This window comes from Euleptes europaea, chromosome 4 (genome assembly GCF_029931775.1).
Source record: "Euleptes europaea isolate rEulEur1 chromosome 4, rEulEur1.hap1, whole genome shotgun sequence".
In the NCBI taxonomy this organism is placed as follows: domain Eukaryota; kingdom Metazoa; phylum Chordata; class Lepidosauria; order Squamata; family Sphaerodactylidae; genus Euleptes; species Euleptes europaea.
This window is the reverse complement of record NC_079315.1, coordinates 17,216,926-17,237,696: the sequence shown is the minus strand read 5'-3', so window position 1 is coordinate 17,237,696 and position 20,771 is coordinate 17,216,926. Positions and strand designations below refer to the sequence as shown.

Below are 20,771 nucleotides of genomic sequence, written 5' to 3'. Positions count from 1 at the left end.
TCGACAAAAAGGTCCTGGAAAAAAATCTGGACTAACTTTTGCAGGTTAGGCTACTGCACAGCTGGGGGTGGTGAAGGGGAAAAGCATTATCCTTTTATATTATTTTGATTTTATTTATGCCATTTACATCCCACCTTTCTCCCCAGAGGGGACACAAAGTGGCTAACGTTCTGCTCTCTCCTCCATTTTATCTTCACAACAGCCCTGTGAGGTACATTACCCTGAGTGTGCATGACTGGCCCACAGTCACCCAGCAAGCTGCCATGGCAGAGTGGGGATTCGAACCTGGGGTTCCTAGATCCTAGTCTGACACTCTAGCTGCTACACCATGATCTCTCTTGTGCTGTTACTAGATCTAGCACAGAGGTTCCTAAGCCCCGTATCCAATCTCAAATGAAAATGGCCATTGATTCTCCACTGCTGTTGAGCTGGTGTGGTTACAGGCCTGGAGTATGAACTGGTTCAAATCCTCACTTATCTTGGGGATAAGCCCTACTTGGCCCCACCTGTTTCCCACCCGCTTCCTAAAAACACTTGGCAGGTGCTAGAAAAGGTGCTGGTATGCATCATAGTGCCCACAGTGGAACAGGCTTCCTCGGGAGGTGGTCAGCTCTCCTTCCCTGGAAGTTTTAAAGCAGAGGCTAGATGGCCATCTGTCAGCAACGCTGATTCTATGACTAGGCAGATGATGAGAGGGAGGGCATCTTGGCCATCTTCTGGGCATGGAGTAGGGGGTCACTGGGGGTGCGTGGGGGAGGTAGTTGTGAATTTCCTGCATTGTGCTGGGGATTGGACTAGATGACCCTGGTCACTTAAAACTCTATGATTCTATGTTGGGGTCCCCTGGTCTAGCCTTATGAAGAGTTCTGATGAGAAAAAAAGCTTGCACAAGATTTTGTGTTGTTTTGGTTGCCTCGAATAAAATGCATTACGTGGAATTTTGTTTCTTGTTCCAGGTGACCTTGGTCGAGTCATTCACTCTCAGCCTTGCTTACTTCACAGGGTTGTTGTGATGATAAAATGGAGAGGGGTAAGTGAGGAAGGAAGGGAAGGGCAGGACAAAAATATACAAAATCATTTGAGAGTTCAATTAAAAATAGAGGAAGGGCTTATTGTTGATAGTCACGTCTAGCATGCTGATATGAAGCAAAGATGTCATTCAGTGCTCTAGGCGTAGACAGTTGTGGTGCTGGGCCTACGCCAATAAAAGGAAACTGATTAAAATGGTAAAAAAGCATGCTTTATTGAGCACTTTTGTTGCCTTCTCAACTACGTTATTAATCAGATACTCTAGGAAAAAACAACCTGCACTGTGTTGGTAAGAGGAACGATAAAGTCGGGGTCTCTGAATCCTCCACAAGCAAGAGAGGAAAGCCAGCCGCTCCGTCGGTTCTAATCTGCGCTTGGATCCGATTCTCTCAGATGTTGTTAAATCGCTTCATCCTGGAGGGAGTTGAGGGGGGAAAAGGGAGAGAAGCTGTAATCCAGTCACAGTGCAAACACTGCTATTACGGGTATTTGAAGGTAAAGGTAGTCCCCTGTGCAAGCACCGGGCCATTACTGACCCATGGGGTGACGTCACATCCTGACGTTTCCTAGGCAGACTGTGTTTACGGGGTGGTTTGCCAGTGCCTTCCCCGGTCATCTTCCCTTTACCCCCCCAGCAAGCTGGGTATTTACCGGTATATAAAATGTTTCAAAACTGGAGAGAAGACACTCCCAAGTCATTCTGAGGCCCAAGTTTAACATTGTATTAATTCAAGAGGGCCAGATCACGTTTTTTCACTCCCTTTATAAAATCCATTCTTTATTAGCTCCCCCCTTCACTGTATCTCATACTGCTTCCTCTCTCCTTTTGCTTGCCCAAAGGCCCTTCTCCTCTCTCCCCATCTCTTTTTTTCTTCCATCCTTTTTACCGCACAGCACACTTTGCTGTCTTTATTCCCATTTATCATCCTTTTCTTTGGCAACGTAAAGTACAATCTTTCTTCTCTGTATAGCGCTATGGGACTCTGCACATCTTTCAATCTCCCTGTTTTTCTTCGGTCTGTTTTCTCTCCCCCCCACCCCGCCACCTCCAAGGAAGTCAGAAAAAGACACCCCCCCCTTCACTCTTTAACTGCAGTTCCTTGTGCTTCCTCGAAAGGTATTCTGGAAGGTTGGAGAGGGACCCTCCGTAATGTTGTGACATCTGGCACGAAGGAGTGTGGCTGGAGGAATGACAATTACGGACCCTCCCTGGATCCAAACCACAGTGAGGGGGCCGCTATCGTGAAGGCTCTGCCCTCTTCCCTGAAACCACCTATTTGCCTCTAAAGAGAACCAGTGTGGTGTAGTGATTAGCGTCGGACAAGAATCTGGGAGAGAAGAATTCTCAGTACAGAGTTCAAATCTGAAGTTTGATCGTGCAAATCTTCGCTCTGACATGGAAGCTTGTCCATGGGCTAGTCACACGCTCTCAGCCTAACGAACCTCACAGGGTTGTTGTTCCTGGCCGGGGGCTAGTTGTTAAGACCCTTCGCAAGAAAAGTGTTCAACTGGAAGCTACAGGGTTTCAATCATTATTTTGAGATCTGCATAAATCCAAAACAGTTCAGGGTTACTCACAACCTGAATAGATGATATCTGCAGTCCTTTTCTAGATGAGAGTCCAGGTTGCAGCTATCCTTGAAAACATGATGGATTCACACACCTCTATTCCTCAAGTCTCATTAAAAGTAAGAAAAAAGGTGCCTACTTTTCCCCGGGGAAATTAGAACCTAACCTCTGACCGATCCGTCTAGACATTAGGAAGAATTTTCTAACCGTTACAGCGGTTCCTCAGTGGAACAGGCTTCCTCGGGAGGTGGTAAGCTCTCCTTCCCTGGAGGTTTTTAAGAAGAGGTTCGATGGCCATCTGTCAGCAATGCTGATTCTGTGACCTTAGGCAGATGATGAGAGAGAGGGCATCTTGGCCATCTTTTGGTCACTGTGTGTGTGTGTGTGGGGGGGGAGGTAGTTGTGAGTTTCCTGCATTGTGCAGGGTGTTGGACTTGATGACCCTGGTGGTCCCTTCCAACTCTATGATTCTATGATTCAGTCAGTGAACGAATACCAAAACATGTGACTACTGAGTTTCCCTAATTACAATAACTAGCATGCACCTTTCTCAAAGGGCAAGTGCTATTTCCTAGCATATTACTAATACAAACCTGAGCTGTAACTTACACATACTAGAAATCTACTAACAACTCTGCCTGGGGGCAGCACAGTTGTTGCGAGGATAAAATGGAACAGAATGATATAAGCTGCTTTGGGGTGGGGAGGGACAAAGGCAGAGTATAAATTAAATAAAGACAGGGCCCAGCTATACATTATGCGTTCCCCAGATTCCCACGGTCAAACATATATTGTTAGTTTCATGCTGGGGACTTAGTCCCAGGCATACACTGGTCTAATTCGAATCAGGACCATGGCATGCAAGGAGAGGGGATTAAAGCGTCTCCCCTCCATGCCATTTTCCTAACCAGAAATGTCCACGGGGAGTGCCGTTTTCCCTGATGGGGAAACCTAAGAGAAGAAGAAGAGTTGGTTTTTATACTCCGCTTTTCTCTACCTTTACGGAGTCTCAAACTGGCTTACAATCGCCTTGCCTAGAATCATAGAGTTGGAAGGGACCCTACCGGCCATCTAGTCCAACCCCCTGCTCAATGCAGGATCAGCCTAGGGCATCCCTGACAAGCGTTTGTCCAGCCACTGTTTAAAGACTGCCAGTGAGGGGGGAGCTCACCACCTCCCTAGGTAGCTGATTCCATTGTTGAACAACTCTTATTGCAAAAAAATATTTCCCTAATATCCAGCCGGTACTTTTCCTCCCGCAATTTAAACCCATTATGGCGTGTCCTGTCGTCTGCTGCCAGCAGGAACAGCTCCTTGTCCTCCTCCGCACTTTGTGAGGTAGGTGGGGCTGAGAGAGTTCAGAGAGAATTGTGACTGGCTCAAGGTCACCCAGCAGGCTGCATGTGGAGGAGTGGGGAATCGAACCCGGTTGTTCAGATTACACAGAGTCCGCTGCTCTTAACCACTACACCACGCTGGCTCTCATCAGTCCACATAAAGCCCCAAAGAGGGCAAGTAGTGATACCCTGGGTTGCTTCTAGTCAGGAAAAGGGCACCCAGGGGGCGGGGCCTAAAGCCCCACGTGCTTTCCGAACCCTGCCTGCACATTGAATTCTCAGTACAGGGTTCACAACAGAAGTATGATCATGCAAACCAGAGAGACAATATTGTGGAGAGGCAGGGGCTTTCTAAGTGACCTCAAAGCATCCAAAGGCTAGCACAGGAGAAAGCGGTCCCAGAGAAAACCTGGTCCCCTGGGGCTTTAAAGGTCAATACTGTGAACTGGGCCCAGAAATTAATTAATTCATGCCATCGTATTCCCTATTACTATGTATGGATATGAAAGCTGGACATTGAAGAAAGCTGATAGGAAGAAAGTAAGACTCCTTTGAAATGTGGTGTTGGAGGAGAGTGTTACGGTTACCCTGGACTGCCCAAAAAACAAATCAGTGGGTTATAGATCAAATCAAGCCTGAACTGACCCTAGAAGCTAAAATGACTAGACTGAGGTCACATTATGAGAAGTCGCATTATGAGAAGTCACATTATGAGAAGTCGCATTCGGGTCACATTATGAGAAGGCAAGACTCACTGGAAAAGACAGTCATGCTAGGAAATTTGAGGGCAGCAGGAAAAGAGGAAGACCCAACAAGAGATGGATGGACTCAATAAAGCCAAAGCCCTCAATTTGCAAGATCTGAGCAAGGCTGTCAAAGATAGGACATTTTGGAGGACATTGATTCATAGGGTCACCATGAGTCGGAAGCGACTTGAGGGCACTTAACACTCTGTGAACTGGGCCCAGAAATTAACTGGGGCTCAAAGAACAATCGCCGTTTGCTTTCTCGCAGCAAGCTGGTCTTCATGAGTCCACAATGGCCCTCGTACTCTTAAAATCCTCCTTTTTTTTTTCCAACTGGCCCTGTGGAACTTCTGTGCTATTCCTCCTGACCCAAGTCACTGGGGAAATAAGAGAAATCTAGGATGAAATCTTTGGCTTTAACTCGAGTTCATATCCCCAGTGGAAACACAGCCAAAGTAAACGTAATGGCGTTTGTTCATACTTATTCCTTCTTTCCCCGTCCCTCTTCTCATTCTGTCTCTTCCCCCTATCAAAATGCAGACCGTAAGCCCCACCTGGCCAAGACTTCTCATTTGTTACACCACATGGTAAAGCACAACCGACAATGCTACAATTCAGCCACCTTCTCCCATCAAAATTCAGGATGTAAATTCCACATAGTGAGGAACTCTGTTTGTTACATCACGCTGTAAAGCGCCACGGACACAGTTGAGAGCCAGTGTGGTGTAGTGGTTAAGAGTGGTGGACTCTAATCTGGAGAACCGGGTTTGATTTATTGCTCCTCCACATGAGTGGTGGAGGCTAATCTGGAGAAGTGGATTTGTTTCCCCACTCCTCCACATGAAGCCAGGTGGGTGACCTTGGGCTAGTCACAGCTCTCTCAGTCCCACCTCCTTCACAGGGTGTCTGTTGTAGGGGTGGGGAAGGGGATTATAAGCCAGTTTGATGCTCCCTTAAGTGGTAGAGAAAGTCGGCATATAAAAACCAACTCTTCTTCTTCCTCCTCTTCTTCTGAATGGCTGATGATGATTTCACCCACCGTTCAAAAATGCCACGGCTCTAAGAGGATTACCTGCTACTTCATGTCTTCAGATAGCAGGAAATTAGCTTTCTTGTTGGCATCCAGGACTTTAATACTCCCCTCTGCCTCAGTTTCTCCCACCATGTTTGTAGCACGACACTGGTAAACACCCTCGTCTTCTTTTGTCAGTGGGTTAATCTGGGAAAGGGAGGCAAAGGAAAGCATTACAACAGTAACATGGGTTAGCACGCAACTTATATGTAGTGGATGAGTGTTTCTACATTATGCAGATTTCAGGTCTGTTTAACAGAGTGAGTAGGGTTGCCAGGTCCCTCTTCGCCACTGGCGGGAGGTTTCTGGGGAATATTTCTTCACACAACACATAGTTCAATTGTGGAACTCCCCCAGGACGTGGTGATGGCTGCCAACTTGGAAGGCTTTAAGAGGGGAGTGGGCATGTTCATGGAGGAGAGGGCTATTCATGGCTGCTAGTCAAAATGGATACTAGTCGTGATGCATACCTATTCAGAGGAGCATGCCTATTATATTAGGTGCTGTGGAACACAGCCAGGACAATGCTGCTGCAGTGGTCATGTTTGTGGGCTTCCTAGAGGCCCCTGGTTGGCCACTGTGTGAACAGACTGCTGAACGTGATGGGCCTTGGTCTGATCCAGCAGGGTATTTCTTATGTTCTTAAAGAAGGTCCTGCTGCTGACTTTCCACCCCACCATGCACGAACCTACCAAAACCCAGCCTGTGCTCTCATGCTTAGAAGGTCCACCCCGAACTTGGACTGCGATGTTGACTCTGTCCCCAGGCAGTTCTTCTAGGAGCTTCACTCCCTTTGGGGATTCTGTGACCTGTAGAGTTTACCAAGACAGCACATAATAAACCTAGGTTTGCAGAATTTGAACTCAAGAAGCCGTCGTTTACGCTAACTGTTGCAAAACTGTAAATATTCATGAACTTTCTCTGGTCATCATATCCACCTTGCTAACCTGCCAAGTCAAAGCTTATCTTCTGAAAGTGTTCCGAGAATTAAACAATAGGGTGGCATTTTGCAACACCTAAGGATTAAAAACAACAACAACCCTAGCAGACTTTTCCACATCTGTCTTGTATCATGTGATCCAAAGAGCTTAGAGCTGTATACATGGGTCTTATTTCCTACATTTTATCCTCACAACAGTGTTTAACACATGCAGATAGGCTTTTGTGGTGTCCCCACTGCTGCTGTGGATGCTATTACAGTGCAGCAGCAATGGGGTTTCCCCATGATGGCAGGTTTCCTGACTTTTTTCTAATATTGTCCCCCATAACATCCATTTCCCACCCCTACACCATGTGGGGGGGGGGGTGGTATTCAGGCTTTTACAATTTTTTTGGCAATGGACATATCATTACAGCCTTCTAATGCTATAAAAATCTATCAAGTTAGAATCATAGAATCATAGAGTTGGAAGGGACCACCAGGGCCATCAAGTCTAACCCCCTGCACAATGCAGGAAATTCACAAGTACCTCCCCCCTCCACACCCCTAGTGACCAGAAGATGGCCAATATGCCCTCCCTCTCATCATCTGCCTAAGGTCACAGAATCAGCATTGCTGACAGATGGCCATCTAACCTTCTTAAAAACCTCCAGGGAAGGAGAGCTTACCACCTCCTGAGGAAGCCTGTCCCACTGAGGAACAGCTCTAACTGTTAGAAAATTCTTCCTAATGTCTAGAAGGAAACTCTTTGATTTAATTTCAACACGTTGGTTCTGGTCCGACCTTCTTGAGCAACAGAAAACAACTCGGCACCCTCCTCTATATGACAGCCCTTCAAGTACTTGAACATGGTTATCATATCCCCTCTCAGTCTTCTCCTCTTCAGGCTAAACATACCCAGCTCCTTCAACCTTTCCTCATAGGACTTGGTCTCCAGACCCCTCACCATCTTTGTTGCCCTTCTCTGGACATGTTCCAGCTTGTCTACATCTTTCTTAAATTGTGGTGCCCAAAACTGAACACAGTACACAGTTGAGGTCTAACCAGAGCAGAGTAAAGCGATACCATCACTTCGCGTGATCTGGACACTATACTTCTGTTGATGCAGCCCAAGACTGCATTTGCCTTTTTAGTTACAGCATCACACTGCTGACTCATGTTCAGTGTTTGGTCTACTAAGATCCCAAGATCCTTTTCACACACACTACCGCTCAAACAAGTCTCCCCCATCCTATAATTATGCATTTGATTTTTCCTACCTAAAAGTTCTCTGAATCCCATCTTTCATTTTTTAAAAAAGTACTGAGCCCCTTTCTTTGTGGAGATATAGGGGGAAAGGCTTTGTTTACTTGGTTTTAAAGATGAAAATGGAAGAATTCAGTGACCCAGATAGTCAGATTGTTACAATGAAATGTCTTCTCTGATTTTTTTAAAAAAATCTGAGGGTTTAAAAAAAATCAGTACAGACATTTTATTATAACAATCTGACTATCTGGGTCACTGAATTCTTCCATTTTCATCTTTAAAACCAAGCTAACAAAGCCTTTCCCCTTATATCTCCACAAAGAAAGGGGCTCATTACTTTTTTAAAAAATGAAACCTGCTAGATTGTTATAGCATTAGAAGGGGATGGCCGCTGGTGTGGAGGGCATGGCCACTGTGGAGGACTGGGGGAGGGAAAACAGCACCGGGGGCAAGCGGGCTGAGAAGATCTGGGCTTTCCCATCTGCATGGTTGCCACTCTGGCTTTCCGGCAGCCTTTCCCAAAACATGGCAGCAAAGAGGTGCACAGAAGCACCGCGATGCAATAGGGAAGTGGGACGCCCTACCCCTCCGTTTCCCAGCAGCTTCCAAGCTGAGGCCGACAATGTGTGTGCAACCAGCCAACAACTCCAGCAAACTTCATGGCAGAGTCGAGAACTGAACCCAGGTTTCCCAGATCCTAGGCCAATACTCTTACTACTATATACCTCTGCCTTTCACCAATCTCAGTTTACTGTACAATAAATAACACATTGAACAGGATGAGTGAGGGACGGCGGGGACAGACGTCCCAAGAAGACAAGCTGCTGGCGCCTATTATTGTTTTCTTGGAATGAATAAGCAGAGGTCACCTTGGAAAGGCCACCTCTGAAGGGTCCCCTTGTGGCATACCTTTTTCCAGGTGATGATAGGTGTTGGGACGGCTTTCACTTCACAGGACAGGTAGACTTGGGCTCCTGTAACATTGTGAATCTTTTTGGGTGGCACCACAATAGCTGGAGCTGGAAGGGAAACGAAAGGACATTCTCAGAATTGCAGCTCTTACATATTGGAATGGATTGTATGCGGCAGCCTTTTGCGTAGGGCACAAAAATTCAAGGGAGCGGGAAATCAGCTGTCAAAATAATTCGTGAAAACAATTATTTTGTTTAAAGTCACCTCACTCTTGGATCAGTGCAAATGAAAATTACTCATTTGTTATAAAACAAGTCAATCTGGGAAGATGCCACTCAACAATTCAGTGGAAAATTTCGTTTGGAATCTGATGCGGAATCTGGGTGCTGCTGAGTTGTGTGTCCTCATTGTGGAAATACAGGCAGGACAGGAAAACAGTTTTTCTGGAGGTGGTGCTTCCATGTCCTGTCCCTCTCAGCGTTTTATCTCGACTAGACCATAACTATATGTCTGTTTTTGTGTATTTTAAACCTTGCCCTTCCTCCAAGGAGATCCAAGCCCTGTATACAGTTTTCTCTTCCCCACTTAATCCTCACAAGAACCCTGTAGGTTAGCCCAAGAAAAAGTAACCGGTTCAAGATCTCCTGGTAAGCTTTATGGCAGTGTGGGGATTTGAACCTGAACGCCCTGTACCAACCACTATACCACATTGGGTCCTTATTTATGCTATAGCAGGGATGTCAAACTCGTTTGTTACAAGGCCCGGATATACCATAAATGTCACTCGATCGGGCCAGGCCATGTTTCACCGGCCCAGATCGGGACTGGGGCGGGTGGCTGCCTCAGCTGGTTGGTGGGCAGGATAAGAGCTCTCAAGGGGGTGGATCTGGCCCGCAGGCTGTATGTTTGACACCCCCGCGCTATAGCTTTCTTCCTGCCGACATACAGTCTCTGCAAAGAGACAGATTCAGGACTTGTCAACACTGATTTTTAAAAACAAACATGCAAATGAATTATCGTTGAACAAACTAAGAATTAATAAAACATTTCACTTGCATACTGAGTGATGCACAAGCCTGTCTTTGCATATGAGAGAAGTCACTCTTTATGATAAGCAGAACTGTTGAGCAGGGTCGGCCCAACCACAAGAAAAACCTAGGTGATTCCCTAGGCACCAGAGTTAAAGGGGCACCCAAAAAGCCTGTGGTGAGTGGAGGGAGCACTGCCTTATCTACTGGCCTATCTAGCGTAGGGGTGCCAACAACCTGGAGGAAAAATATCCTGTCCCTTTAACAGAAGTTCAATGGGATGACTTCTCACTTTTCCCTCCATTGGATGAGGGTGGAGTCAAAGTCATAGTTCGCTGTGGACACCAAACACCTTTGTGCCGACCCTGCCAATGAGACGGCCTTATGCTGTTCGAGACCTCCTGGACTGCAACTTACATTCTGTTATCACTCATCTCAGCCAAGGGCTTTTCTGCATTTCCTTTGTAAGTTCCTGTTTCTTTGCCCCCCCCCTGTTTTGCACATGTTTTGCCCTCTTTAGTGGTCGATTCAATATTACACCAGTTTATGTCCAGATATCTCCCTGCAGATGTAAAGTGCAGGTTTATCTGTTGGACATAAATCAGTGTAATATCGAATCGACCACTAGAGGGAGCAAAACATGTGCGGAGCAGAAAAAACCCTCTGAGGAAACTGGAATTTACAAGCGAGGAAAATGAGAATGCAGAAAAGCCCCAGGATGGGAAGCCCAGATCAACAGACACCCAGAGCAACCTCTCCAACATCACATTTGAAACTGAAGAAGAAGTTTCAAATGCAGCATGTGATGCTGCAGGATACTCTGGAGCTCAAAGAAAAATGCAAGAGCCCCACTGAGTATCTGCAAGCTTTGGTGCATCTCTGGGAAGGAGAAGAAGGAGAAGGAGAAGAGTTGGTTTCTATATGCTGACTTTCTCTGCCACTTGAGGAAGAATGAAACCGGCTTACAATCACCTTCCCTTCCCCTCCCCACAACAGACACCCTCTGAGGTAGGTGAGGCTTAGAGAGTGTGACCAGCCCAAGGTCACCCAGCTGGCTTCACGTGTAGGAGTGGGGAAACAAATCCAGTTCATCTGATGAGCCTCCGCCGCCCATGTGGAGGGGAGGGGAATCAAACCCGGTTCTCCAGATCAGAGTCCACCACTGCAAACCACTGCTCTTAACCACTACACCACGCTGGATCTTTGGTCCCCACCTATGGTGTTCAGTGGTTTTCAAATGTTATTTAACGTTCAGCGAGAAGAAGGGCTTAACCACATATCAAACGGCCTTGCAAGAAGAAGAAGAAGGAGGAGGAGGAGGAGGAGGAGGAGGAGGAGGAGTCTACATCGGCCATCATAAGAGCAAACGTGGCGTGAGCAGCCTGGGAGGTGGAGTGGGTAATCAACCTATAGTTCAGCACATGTCCATTTGATCGCATCTAAAGCAGGAAGTGTCTATTCCAAACGAACAAAGAACAGCCTGTGGGCAAGGGGAACAAAACCCTGCCCTATCACAGGCTACTGCTGCAACAGTTCCCTTTGCTTGTGATCTCTTGCTCCGTTTTTAAAACAGGACTCGCCCATCCACTCCCTGCATTAGATGGGGAAAAAATGCGCATAAATACACATCGATCTCCCCCACCCACCCACACTCCATGTCTAGCCTGGCCCTTAGAAGGGGTGCAAATTGAGCGATATGTATCTAACCAACCGCCGTGAAACAAGCCTACAGAAGGGAAGCTTTTGTTTATTATACCAAGGTATTAAGTAGCTTAATAACCGTAGTTTACAAATAGTGAAAAGTATTGATTTGTTCTGTTGTGAAGAATATTATATTATATATAATTAATTGTCAGACTTTAAAGTAGTTGAACCAGTAGTTGACGTAATTCAAAGTATAAAAACGAGGCGTCATATGGTTAATTTTGTACAAGGGGGGGCATATAACATGATAAAACACAGTATTTTTGTTTATTGGGATGCAAAGAAAGAACTAGTTATGTTTCAGATAAGGAGCCACACATACAAATTTGATATTGAAGCGTTGTGTGCATGTTGTTATGTTGGTTGTGTTTGAAATAATACAATTTTTTATTTTTTTTAAAAAGAGAGAAGGAGCACAAATAATCATCTCGCCAGCATGACTCCAATATGATGCTCTTGGATATCCGATGATCCAGTCACAGAATATGGCGTTTTTATCCAATTTTAGAAGGAAAGGATGCACTAGGCTTGAGACGCAGAATCGTTTTTTTTTATAGAGTAGAAAGGGATCGGAGAGAGGCTTTGATTCTCTCGGATTATTTGCACACTGGACAGTGGGCGTCCCACTGTTCACTTTTGCTCAAAGAGGTTCTGAAAACAATACAAACCCTACACAGCTTTATCTACCAGTGAGATAAGTGCGCGCTCCATAAAGAGCAAGCCCTCCATCTCTGGAAAACAACCCTCCCCGTCTATCGCCAGCCTATGGCATGTCGCAACACGGAGGTTCAGGTGTCTTTGTGCTCCCGTTTTTTATTTCACGCAGAGCGCTTTGTTAGTGGTAACTATGGCAATATGCCACTGGAATGGCAGGCCTCTTAGTACATGCTTTTCTTGCAAAAATCAAAGCCATTTTCATCCGTTTTTTAAGCCCCGAGAAAGGAGCAGAGGCTCACGCCCCTCTCCCCGTTTGCATTCTTCACACAACAGCCGTCACAGGGCGATATTTTTTGTGCCGGTCTCCGGAAAACACAGCATCCCTCCTGCCAGAGTCTCTTCTCGAAAACTGGGCTTAACTCCTCAAGGGTTCGCACGGCAGCCCGTCCCCCGTGGTGCCTGTACCACCACGCTACAGATGCTGAGTGAATACGGAGCACTGTGCGCGCTGTGCCCTTGGCGTGCAGGCGGCTTTCCGCACTGTTAGCAGCTGCCCCTGGTCCCATCGTTCTTTGAAAACGAAGGGGGGAAAAGAGGAAGGGGGAGAGGGAAAGACCATCTGTTAGGAGATAACTCCCATCTGTAAAATTACCACTGAAAAATGAATATTTGTATTGATGCGACTTAACTGAGCCTATAAGGAGATGTAACCCAGAGCAATTCTCTTGGATCCCAGGATTAATACCTGCTGTGCCCCTTCTGTTTCCAAGAAGTCTGGTGGTCTAATTGCATAATTGTTCGCACCTGCTTTAAGATACGGTCTCTCTGACATAAATTTACGCTTTTTGGGTTTCTTTTTTTTGTGGACCACAAATCTGTGTTGAATGACAGATGGCATCGGTGGAATGGCGGCCTGATTTGACATCATGGCCTCCCATTTGTATTGACTGATAGTTCAGTTGTGGAACTCCCTGCCCCAGGATGGGGTGATGGCTGCCAGCTTGGAAGCCTTTAAGAGAGGAGTAACCATGTTCATGGAGGATAGGACTATCCATGGCCTCTAGTCAAAATGGATGCTAGTCATGATGCATACCTCTTCTCACCAGGATCAGAGGAGCATGCCTGTTATCTTGGGTGCTGTGGAACACAGGCAGGACAATGCTGCTGCAGTCGTCCTGTTTGTGGGCTTCCTAGAGGCCCCTGGTTGGCCACTTTGTGAACAGACTGCTGGACTTGATGGGTCTTGGTCTGATCCAGCAGGGCTTTTCTTATGATGCTCTGAAGTCTGCCAGCAGCTTGAGGAGTACTTGAGAACAAATGCTTCTGGTTTGCAAAAAAAAAAAAAAAGGTTTCTGGTGCGCATCTAAATCCAAGCAAGAAGCACAAATGTGACCGAGCATGAGAGATGAGGTTGGGTCCCACAGATCCATTCTGCTAATGCTGATACTCCCCATTAGCAGGAGGCGCTTTACGCTGATAGAAATTGCGGCTGTTTGTGCAACGGATCTGCAAGCAAACCTTTGATTTTGTAGGAGCCTTGCTGTATAAAAGTGCTAAGGAGAGCCAGAGTGGTGTAGTGGTGAAGAGCGGTGGTTTGGAGCGGTGGACTCTGATCTGGAGAATTGGGTCAGATTCCCCACTCCTCCACATGAGTGACAGATACTAATCTGGTGGGCTGGTTTCCCCACTCCTCCACATGAAGGCAGCTGGGTGACCTTGGGCTAGTCACAGCTCTCTTAGAGCTCTCTCAGCCCCACCTACCTCACAGGGTGTCTGTTGTGGGGAGAGGAAGGGAGCGTGATTGTAAGCCGGTTTGATTCTTCCTTAAATGGTAGAGAAAGTCAACATATAAAAACCAACTCCTCCTCCTCTTCTTCTTCTTCCTATTTCTTTAAAAACCATAAGCCACCCCTTTGCTAAGCTAATTTAATAGTTTCTCTCTTTTTACATATATGTACATAAGTGCCGTCAAGTCACAGCCAACTTATGGTGATCCCTGGTGGGGTTTTCAAGGCAAGAGACAAACAGAAGTGGTTTATCATTGCCTTTCTCTGCAGAGTCTTCCTCGGTGGTCTCCCATCCAAGTACTGACCCTGCTTAGCTTCTGAGATCTGACAAGGTCGGGCTATACCAGGCTGCCTTCCCTCCCCTTTTTACGTATATAAAAAGGTAAAGGTCCCCTGTGCAAGCACCGGGTCATTCCTGACCCATGGGGTGACGTCACATCCCGACGTTTCCTAGGCAGTCTTTTGTTTTACGGGGTGGTTTGCCAGTGCCTTCCCCAGTCATCTTCCCTTTACCCCCAGCAAGCTGGGTACTCATTTTACCGACCACGGAAGGATGGAAGGCTGAGTCAACCTTGAGCCGGCTACCTGAAACCAATTTCCGTTGGGATCGAACTCAGGTCTTGAGCAGAGCTTGGGACTGCAGTACTGCAGCTTACCACTCTGCGCCACGGGGCTCTTTTTTACGTATAGGAAACAGGAATTTGATTTCTTACATTTTTAAATGCCAAATTAGGGAGGAAGAGAGAACTGCTGTGGTGTGGTAGAAATAATGTAAAATGCATGTTAAAATTAGCATACTGCAAAAATCCAGCACATGAATAGACAATACTGACTTCGATGGACCAAGGGTCTGATTCAGTATAAGGCAGCTTCATAGGTTCATGTGTTCATCTCTCACAATCCAAGGATGGCCAACTTTATTTCAAACCCAGACCACCTAGAAGGGTGTGTGTGCAACACATGAACACATGAAGCTGCCTTATACTGAATCAGACCCTCAGTCCATCAAAGTCTCTATTGTCTATTCAGACCGGCAATGGCTCTCCAGGGTCTGAGGTTGAGGTCTTTTACATCACCTACTTGCCTGGTCCCTTTAAATGGAGATGCCGGGGATTGAACCTAGGACCTTCTGCATGCCAAGCAGATGCTCTAACACTGAGCCACGGCTCCTCCCCTGTGGACTGTTCCAGCTCCCATCTTAGGGCAGCCCCCCAATAATACAGGTTCACTTCTTCCCTGTCTTTACATACAGAAGGCGCTTGCATTTTAGAAAATTGCACATTTGGTTAAACCTCAATCAAGACTAAAGAAGGCCCAGACATAAATGGCAGGAGGCACGCCCAAGCCAAATGCTAGTTACAGTTTGTCTTGCTATAATTCCTTGGTGCAGCTGGTTCACAATCTGCTTGCAATTCAGCAGTGCCATCAAGAGCAAACGCTTGCCAACTCCAGCTCCCAGCGCGATTTCTTTCTTTCTTCCAAGCGGTGATTTTCAAGCCGAGCACCAATTAATTTACTCCTACCTACCACTCCTTTGTGCAAACCCACTGCCATAAATCGTGTCTCCAAACTGTACGCCCCCAAGGCATGCTTCAAGGGAGCTCCTCTCGAGAAATTAGCTCTATGACTGACAATGAATGGCAACAGTCGAGATTTCTTGACAAATTGCCATGGAATCTGGTCCTAAGTTAACATCTCTGAAGATCTGCTCATGTGTTTTTCTCCAAGCGACATTCTGGGTTGGGCTCCTCTCTAGGCTCAGGTCAAATGGCCTTTCCTGTTCTACAGATCCAGGTCTCTAAAGACAGAGAGTTACAATGGGCTTGGCCAGGCTTCTAAAAAGATAGTGGTGAACATGCCTCTGGTACATATGAATGTCTCCCTGCAATGGCTGCCATTATCTCAATGGCCCAAGTCTAAGCGTGGGCAGACCCTTTGGGCTGCCAACTCTGCAAGGACCACTGGCTTAGTGTGCCCCTACCATTGGCCCTCCAAGAGCCCTGTGGTGCAGAGTGGCAAGCTGCAGTACTGCAGTCCAAGCTCTGCTCATGACCGGAGTTCGATCCCGACGGAAGTCATTTTCAGGTAGCTGGCTCAAGGTTGACTCAGCCATCCTTCTGAGGTTGGTAAAAATGAGTACCCAGCTTGCTGGGGCAAAGTATAGACGACTGGGGAAGGCAATGGCAAACCATCCTGTAAACAAAGTCTGCCTAGTAAACATTGGGATGTGACGTCACCCCACGGTTCAGGAATGACCCAGGGCTTGCACAGGGGACTGCCTGGCAGTGGCCCACCGGGACCTTTCTCATTAAGTTTTAAAAAGCCAGTCCACCCATCATGGCTGATTCACGTTACAAAGTCCACATGGCAGACATGTGGACTGTCAAAAGATGGATGCCATGCTGGGTACTCAATTCCCAGGCATGCAGGGGCCCAATTCAGATGGGAACCATAGCACACAGAGAGAAGGGGGTAAAGGTTCCTTTTTCTGCAGTTGGCTCAAAGGAAAAACCGTGTGGTGGCTACAGGCAGAGCATGCATGTGAATGCATCACCCATGCTGAATCTATAGGGTTGCCAACCTCCAGGTAGTAGCTGGAGATCTCCTGCTGTTACAACTAATCTTTAGCCGATAAGAGATCAGTTCCCCAGGAGAAGATGGCTGCTTTGGGAATCGGACTCTATGGCACTGAAGTACCTCCCCTCCCCAAACCTTGTCCTCCTCAAGCCCTGCCCCCCAAATCTCCAGGTATTTCCCAACCTGGATTTGGGTATGAATCCAGGGAGCAGGGTGGAGCTAAGCCCTGCTTTCAAAATGATGGAGTTAAGTCCCATGTTGTCTCTCTTCCACTTTCAGAGGCTCAGCTGGGAAAGGGAGGGGTCTGCTGGGCTACAGTGGACTCCCACCTGATTGTTATTGTGTTAGTGTTACAATATTCTGTACACTTCCAGTCTCCCCCCTCCACATTGTTGATGTTACTGTGTGTGTGAGATTTCTTATATCTAAAGGGCTGTCCATCAGTTTTAAGATTATCTGGGATTTGCATTCCTTGTAATGCCATACTGATGCATTTTGGGGGGTGCCATTTTTGGTTAGGGTCCTTCAGCCTCATGGCTAAGATTCAGGCTATCAACATAACTGCCCTTGCCTTGTGGAAGCTGTCCATGCAAATCCGGGGCGCCCTTGGCTTCTCTGGCCTCCGCACTGTGGTTACGGAGGGCTAAATGTCACCCCATGAAAAAGGGAAAGTGAAAGGTGACTGTTAGCCAAGCTGGGATCAAAGCCGTCACTCAAAAACAAGAGGCCCGGTTTTCTGTATTCTGCATGGTTCTCCACTTCTGGTGTGCTCTGAGTGACGGCGACCACTTCTGCCTTTCCAGATCTCTTTCCAAATGACAATCCTCCACTTGTAATTGTGACAACAAAAATAATAAATGTTACGCTTGTTTTTTATTAAGTGGCTGATGTCAAGTGGTGCAGGTTCAAGATTATTGTGTATGGCCAAAGGCCATTACAAAAATTAATCGAAAAACACACTAAGTCCAGATAACAAGCAGTAATAATACCAGGAAAAAGCACGCTTCTCAGAACCACCAAAACTTGTAAATTACTCTGCACAGAACATTGTTAAAAGTTAAATATTCAGAATTAACTAAAATCTGACAAACTAACTAGAATTTCACTAACACCTTTTGAGGTACCGCTCCCGTGGCAATATTCTCTATGTTGCTGCTGCTCTGAGAAAAAATAATAATAGCAGCGATACCCAAAAGGGGTACAAATGTTTGGGGGATTTGTGGGTTTATGTGAAACTGCTAGTTTTGATCCCACAAAGTGGAAACGTATCTAAGCTCTCCTGCTGAAGGGGAAAAAATTGGCACAGCGCTGGGGCCATTTATTCATGGAAGGTTTTGCATTGGATTTGCCACTCTTTAGATGCACTTTCCCCCCATCCCTATTCTCAAAACTCAACAATAAGCCGCCATGCAGAGTTTTGAGAATTCAGATGGGGGAAATGTGCATCTGGAGAGTGGCAAATCCAATGCAAAACCTCCCATGAATAAATGGCCTGGGAGACAGAAACCAGTTACCTGACGCATTACAAAATGGTCACACTGTTTATCCTGACAGGCCCAAATCGGCTTTTGCTAGGGTGGGGTTCAGTTATTAGCCCCGCAGTTGTATGGGAAACCTGGGGCCTTGGCAGGACCATCTTGCCGTTTCCCACACCACAGCAGGGAAACCCAAATGCCCCTCTAGGTGCCAGCAGCCTGCTCTATCATGAACCATGAAGGTATCGGTGGAGGAGGGGGGTTGGGTTCTTTCAGGCCATTTATGCAGGGTCGATTCTGCTCCTCGCTCAATGCTCCTTTTTAAAATCCGACCTTTAAAATGACTATTCATGGTGCCGATGCAAGAGGAGAAAGTCAAACACACTCCACCCCCAAACTCGCCTGCTCCTTTGTTCCTTCATTTGCACAGCCATTAGCAACAGTCATTTGCATAGCTGAGGCTGGGATTCTGCATGCTTCCTTCAGTGAATGCTTCGATGCGGGGGCGGAGCAAATACAAAAGGTTGCGTTAAAGGGGCTCTTAAGAAATGTGAAGCAGGTATGCGCTGGCTTCGCAGTGACATCTGGGGTTCAGTGTGAAGAAATCAAAAAAATATGCAGGGCACTTCAGCCTGGAACGCGGCCTCAGAGACCTGATAGAGCTCAGAACACCTGGGAGAGGGTGGGACCAAGCAACTGGGGAAAACGAGAGGGTCCAAAGGACAAAAGGCAGCAGGAGGGGCGGGGGGGGGGAGGATGTTGACACTTGAGCCAAAGGAAGATGAGGGTAGGGGTGTTGACATCTGAGAGGAAGGAGAGTGAGCTGCCACTGAGCTGCCTGCTCCAGAGGAGCACCTAAAATGTGATGTCTTTTAATGGCCACTCCAATTGCAAGCCAAAGCTATGAATAAATGGATTGACAGTAACAAAGAACATGCATCTGGTTATGGAACCCGCACGATTTCTCTTTACTACTACTACTACACATTGCTTATTCTGCTTTGTGTTGCTCATCTGGAAGGCCAAGAGGCTCTCAAGAGCACTGAAGCCTTGCCCTGAACATCTGGCAATCTTGTTCCACCACCCCTCTGGCTTCTGGGATATCACCAGCGCTACCCACAACACTTCCAAACATTTCACTGCAACTTTAAGGGCAAGAAACTATGGTGTTTTTTCCCCCTTAATAAAAGAAGGATTCCCAGGAAGCTGAATTCTGAAACCCATACTTTTTTGTGTTCTTGTGAGATCCACACAGAAATGGTATTCTGTGTAGAAATTGTACTATTTGGCTATAATTACGGTTGGGCAGATGCGTCGGTCAGCAGTAGAAGAGCAACATTTGAGTCCAGTAGCATTGTAAAGACCAACAAGGTTGCCAGGAGATAAGCTTTCAAGAGCTTCGACTCTTGAAAGCTTATACCCTGGAAACCTTGTTGGTCTTGGAGTGCTGTTGTGCATGATTAAGTGCCGTCGCTTCCGACTCATGGCGACCCTATGAATCTCCACAACATCCTACCTTTGACGGCCTTGCTCAGGCCTTGCAAACTGAGGGCCGTGGCTTCCTTTATAGAGTCCATCCATCCCTTGTTGGGTCTTCCTTTTCCTGCTGCCTTCAACTTTTCCTAGCAGGATTTTTTCCAGTCATGAAGCTGCCTTATACTGAATCAGACCCTTGGTCCACTGAAGTCAGTATTGTCTACTCAGACTGTATTGTCTTCTCACAATGTGACCAAAGTATGATAGACTCGGTTTAGTCATTTTAGCTTCTAGGGTCAGTTCAGGCTTGATTTGATCTAAAACCCACTGATTTTGTTTGTTTGGCAGTCCACGGTATCCGTAACCCTCTCCTCCAACACCACATTTCAAAGGAATCTACTTTCTTCCTATCAGCTTTCTCCATTGTCCAGAAGTGCTACTGGACTAAAATTTTGCTCTTTTGTTTTGCTATAAGGAGAGGTATACCTAGGCAAAAAAAATGAACAGGCAAACCTCAACGACCAGTGTTAATCGGTAGAGGGATGGCACTGGAAATGCAGAATAGTAAATACAGCTTGCTCCAGGGCTCGATTTGGAAGTGAAATGCATCAGAATGGCATGCGGCCTTTGTAGCCTCTTTCACAAACTGGCCCTCCCAGCCACTTTGTAGTTGCTTGGCAACGTGCCCCACACGAGAATCTGCCCGTGGGTTGTTAAAGCCCTCCTGAATTTTAATTTATGGTAAACGTTTGCATTCGCCAATGTGAGCTGAAAAGAAGTCTTCATCATTAGCAAAAGTTATTGTGGCGGCATGAAGTTTTAATTGGTTTCGATTCAAAGTTGTCCGGCATTTTTACTTGGCTTGGTTAAGCCCACCGAGATTTCTAAACAGCAGCTTATTAAGTGCACATTTCGTGCTTCGCGGTGCATTGTAAATTTTGCTTCTTCGGTGTTTGATGTCCATCTCCCAGGGAAGCTGGAGAAGTGGAAGGACAACAGGGCTCCAAAGAAAAATTTCTAGAGACAACTGATGTGGTGACAAATTTGGAGCCAGGGGAAAAGATGTTTGTTGCTTCAGCAATTTAAGTAATTTAATGAAACCTTGTGTTTGCACTTCGGGGCCGACACATTCATTGTTCAGCAACCACAGCCATATCTGCATTGTTGAATTCTTCGGGAAAGTCCTTGTTTCAAATGCACTGTAGTCTAAAGTCAAT

The 20,771-nt window shown here is 46.6% G+C and overlaps 1 protein-coding gene across 1 annotated transcript in view; it reads right to left on the bottom strand.

The window, feature by feature from the left end:
• Positions 1-1,407: 1,407 nt before the first annotated feature.
• IGFBPL1 (insulin like growth factor binding protein like 1) overlaps positions 1,408-20,771 on the bottom strand; it is a 38,629-nt gene continuing 19,265 nt past the window's right edge. The window contains exons 2-5 of the mRNA XM_056849187.1: positions 8,848-8,957; positions 6,446-6,562; positions 5,754-5,900; positions 1,408-1,443 (exon numbers count right to left, since the gene is read on the bottom strand). Of these exons, the coding sequence (XP_056705165.1) occupies positions 5,757-5,900; positions 6,446-6,562; positions 8,848-8,957 (371 nt within the window). The 3' untranslated portion in view covers positions 1,408-1,443; positions 5,754-5,756. The remainder of the gene's footprint in view (positions 1,444-5,753; positions 5,901-6,445; positions 6,563-8,847; positions 8,958-20,771) is intronic.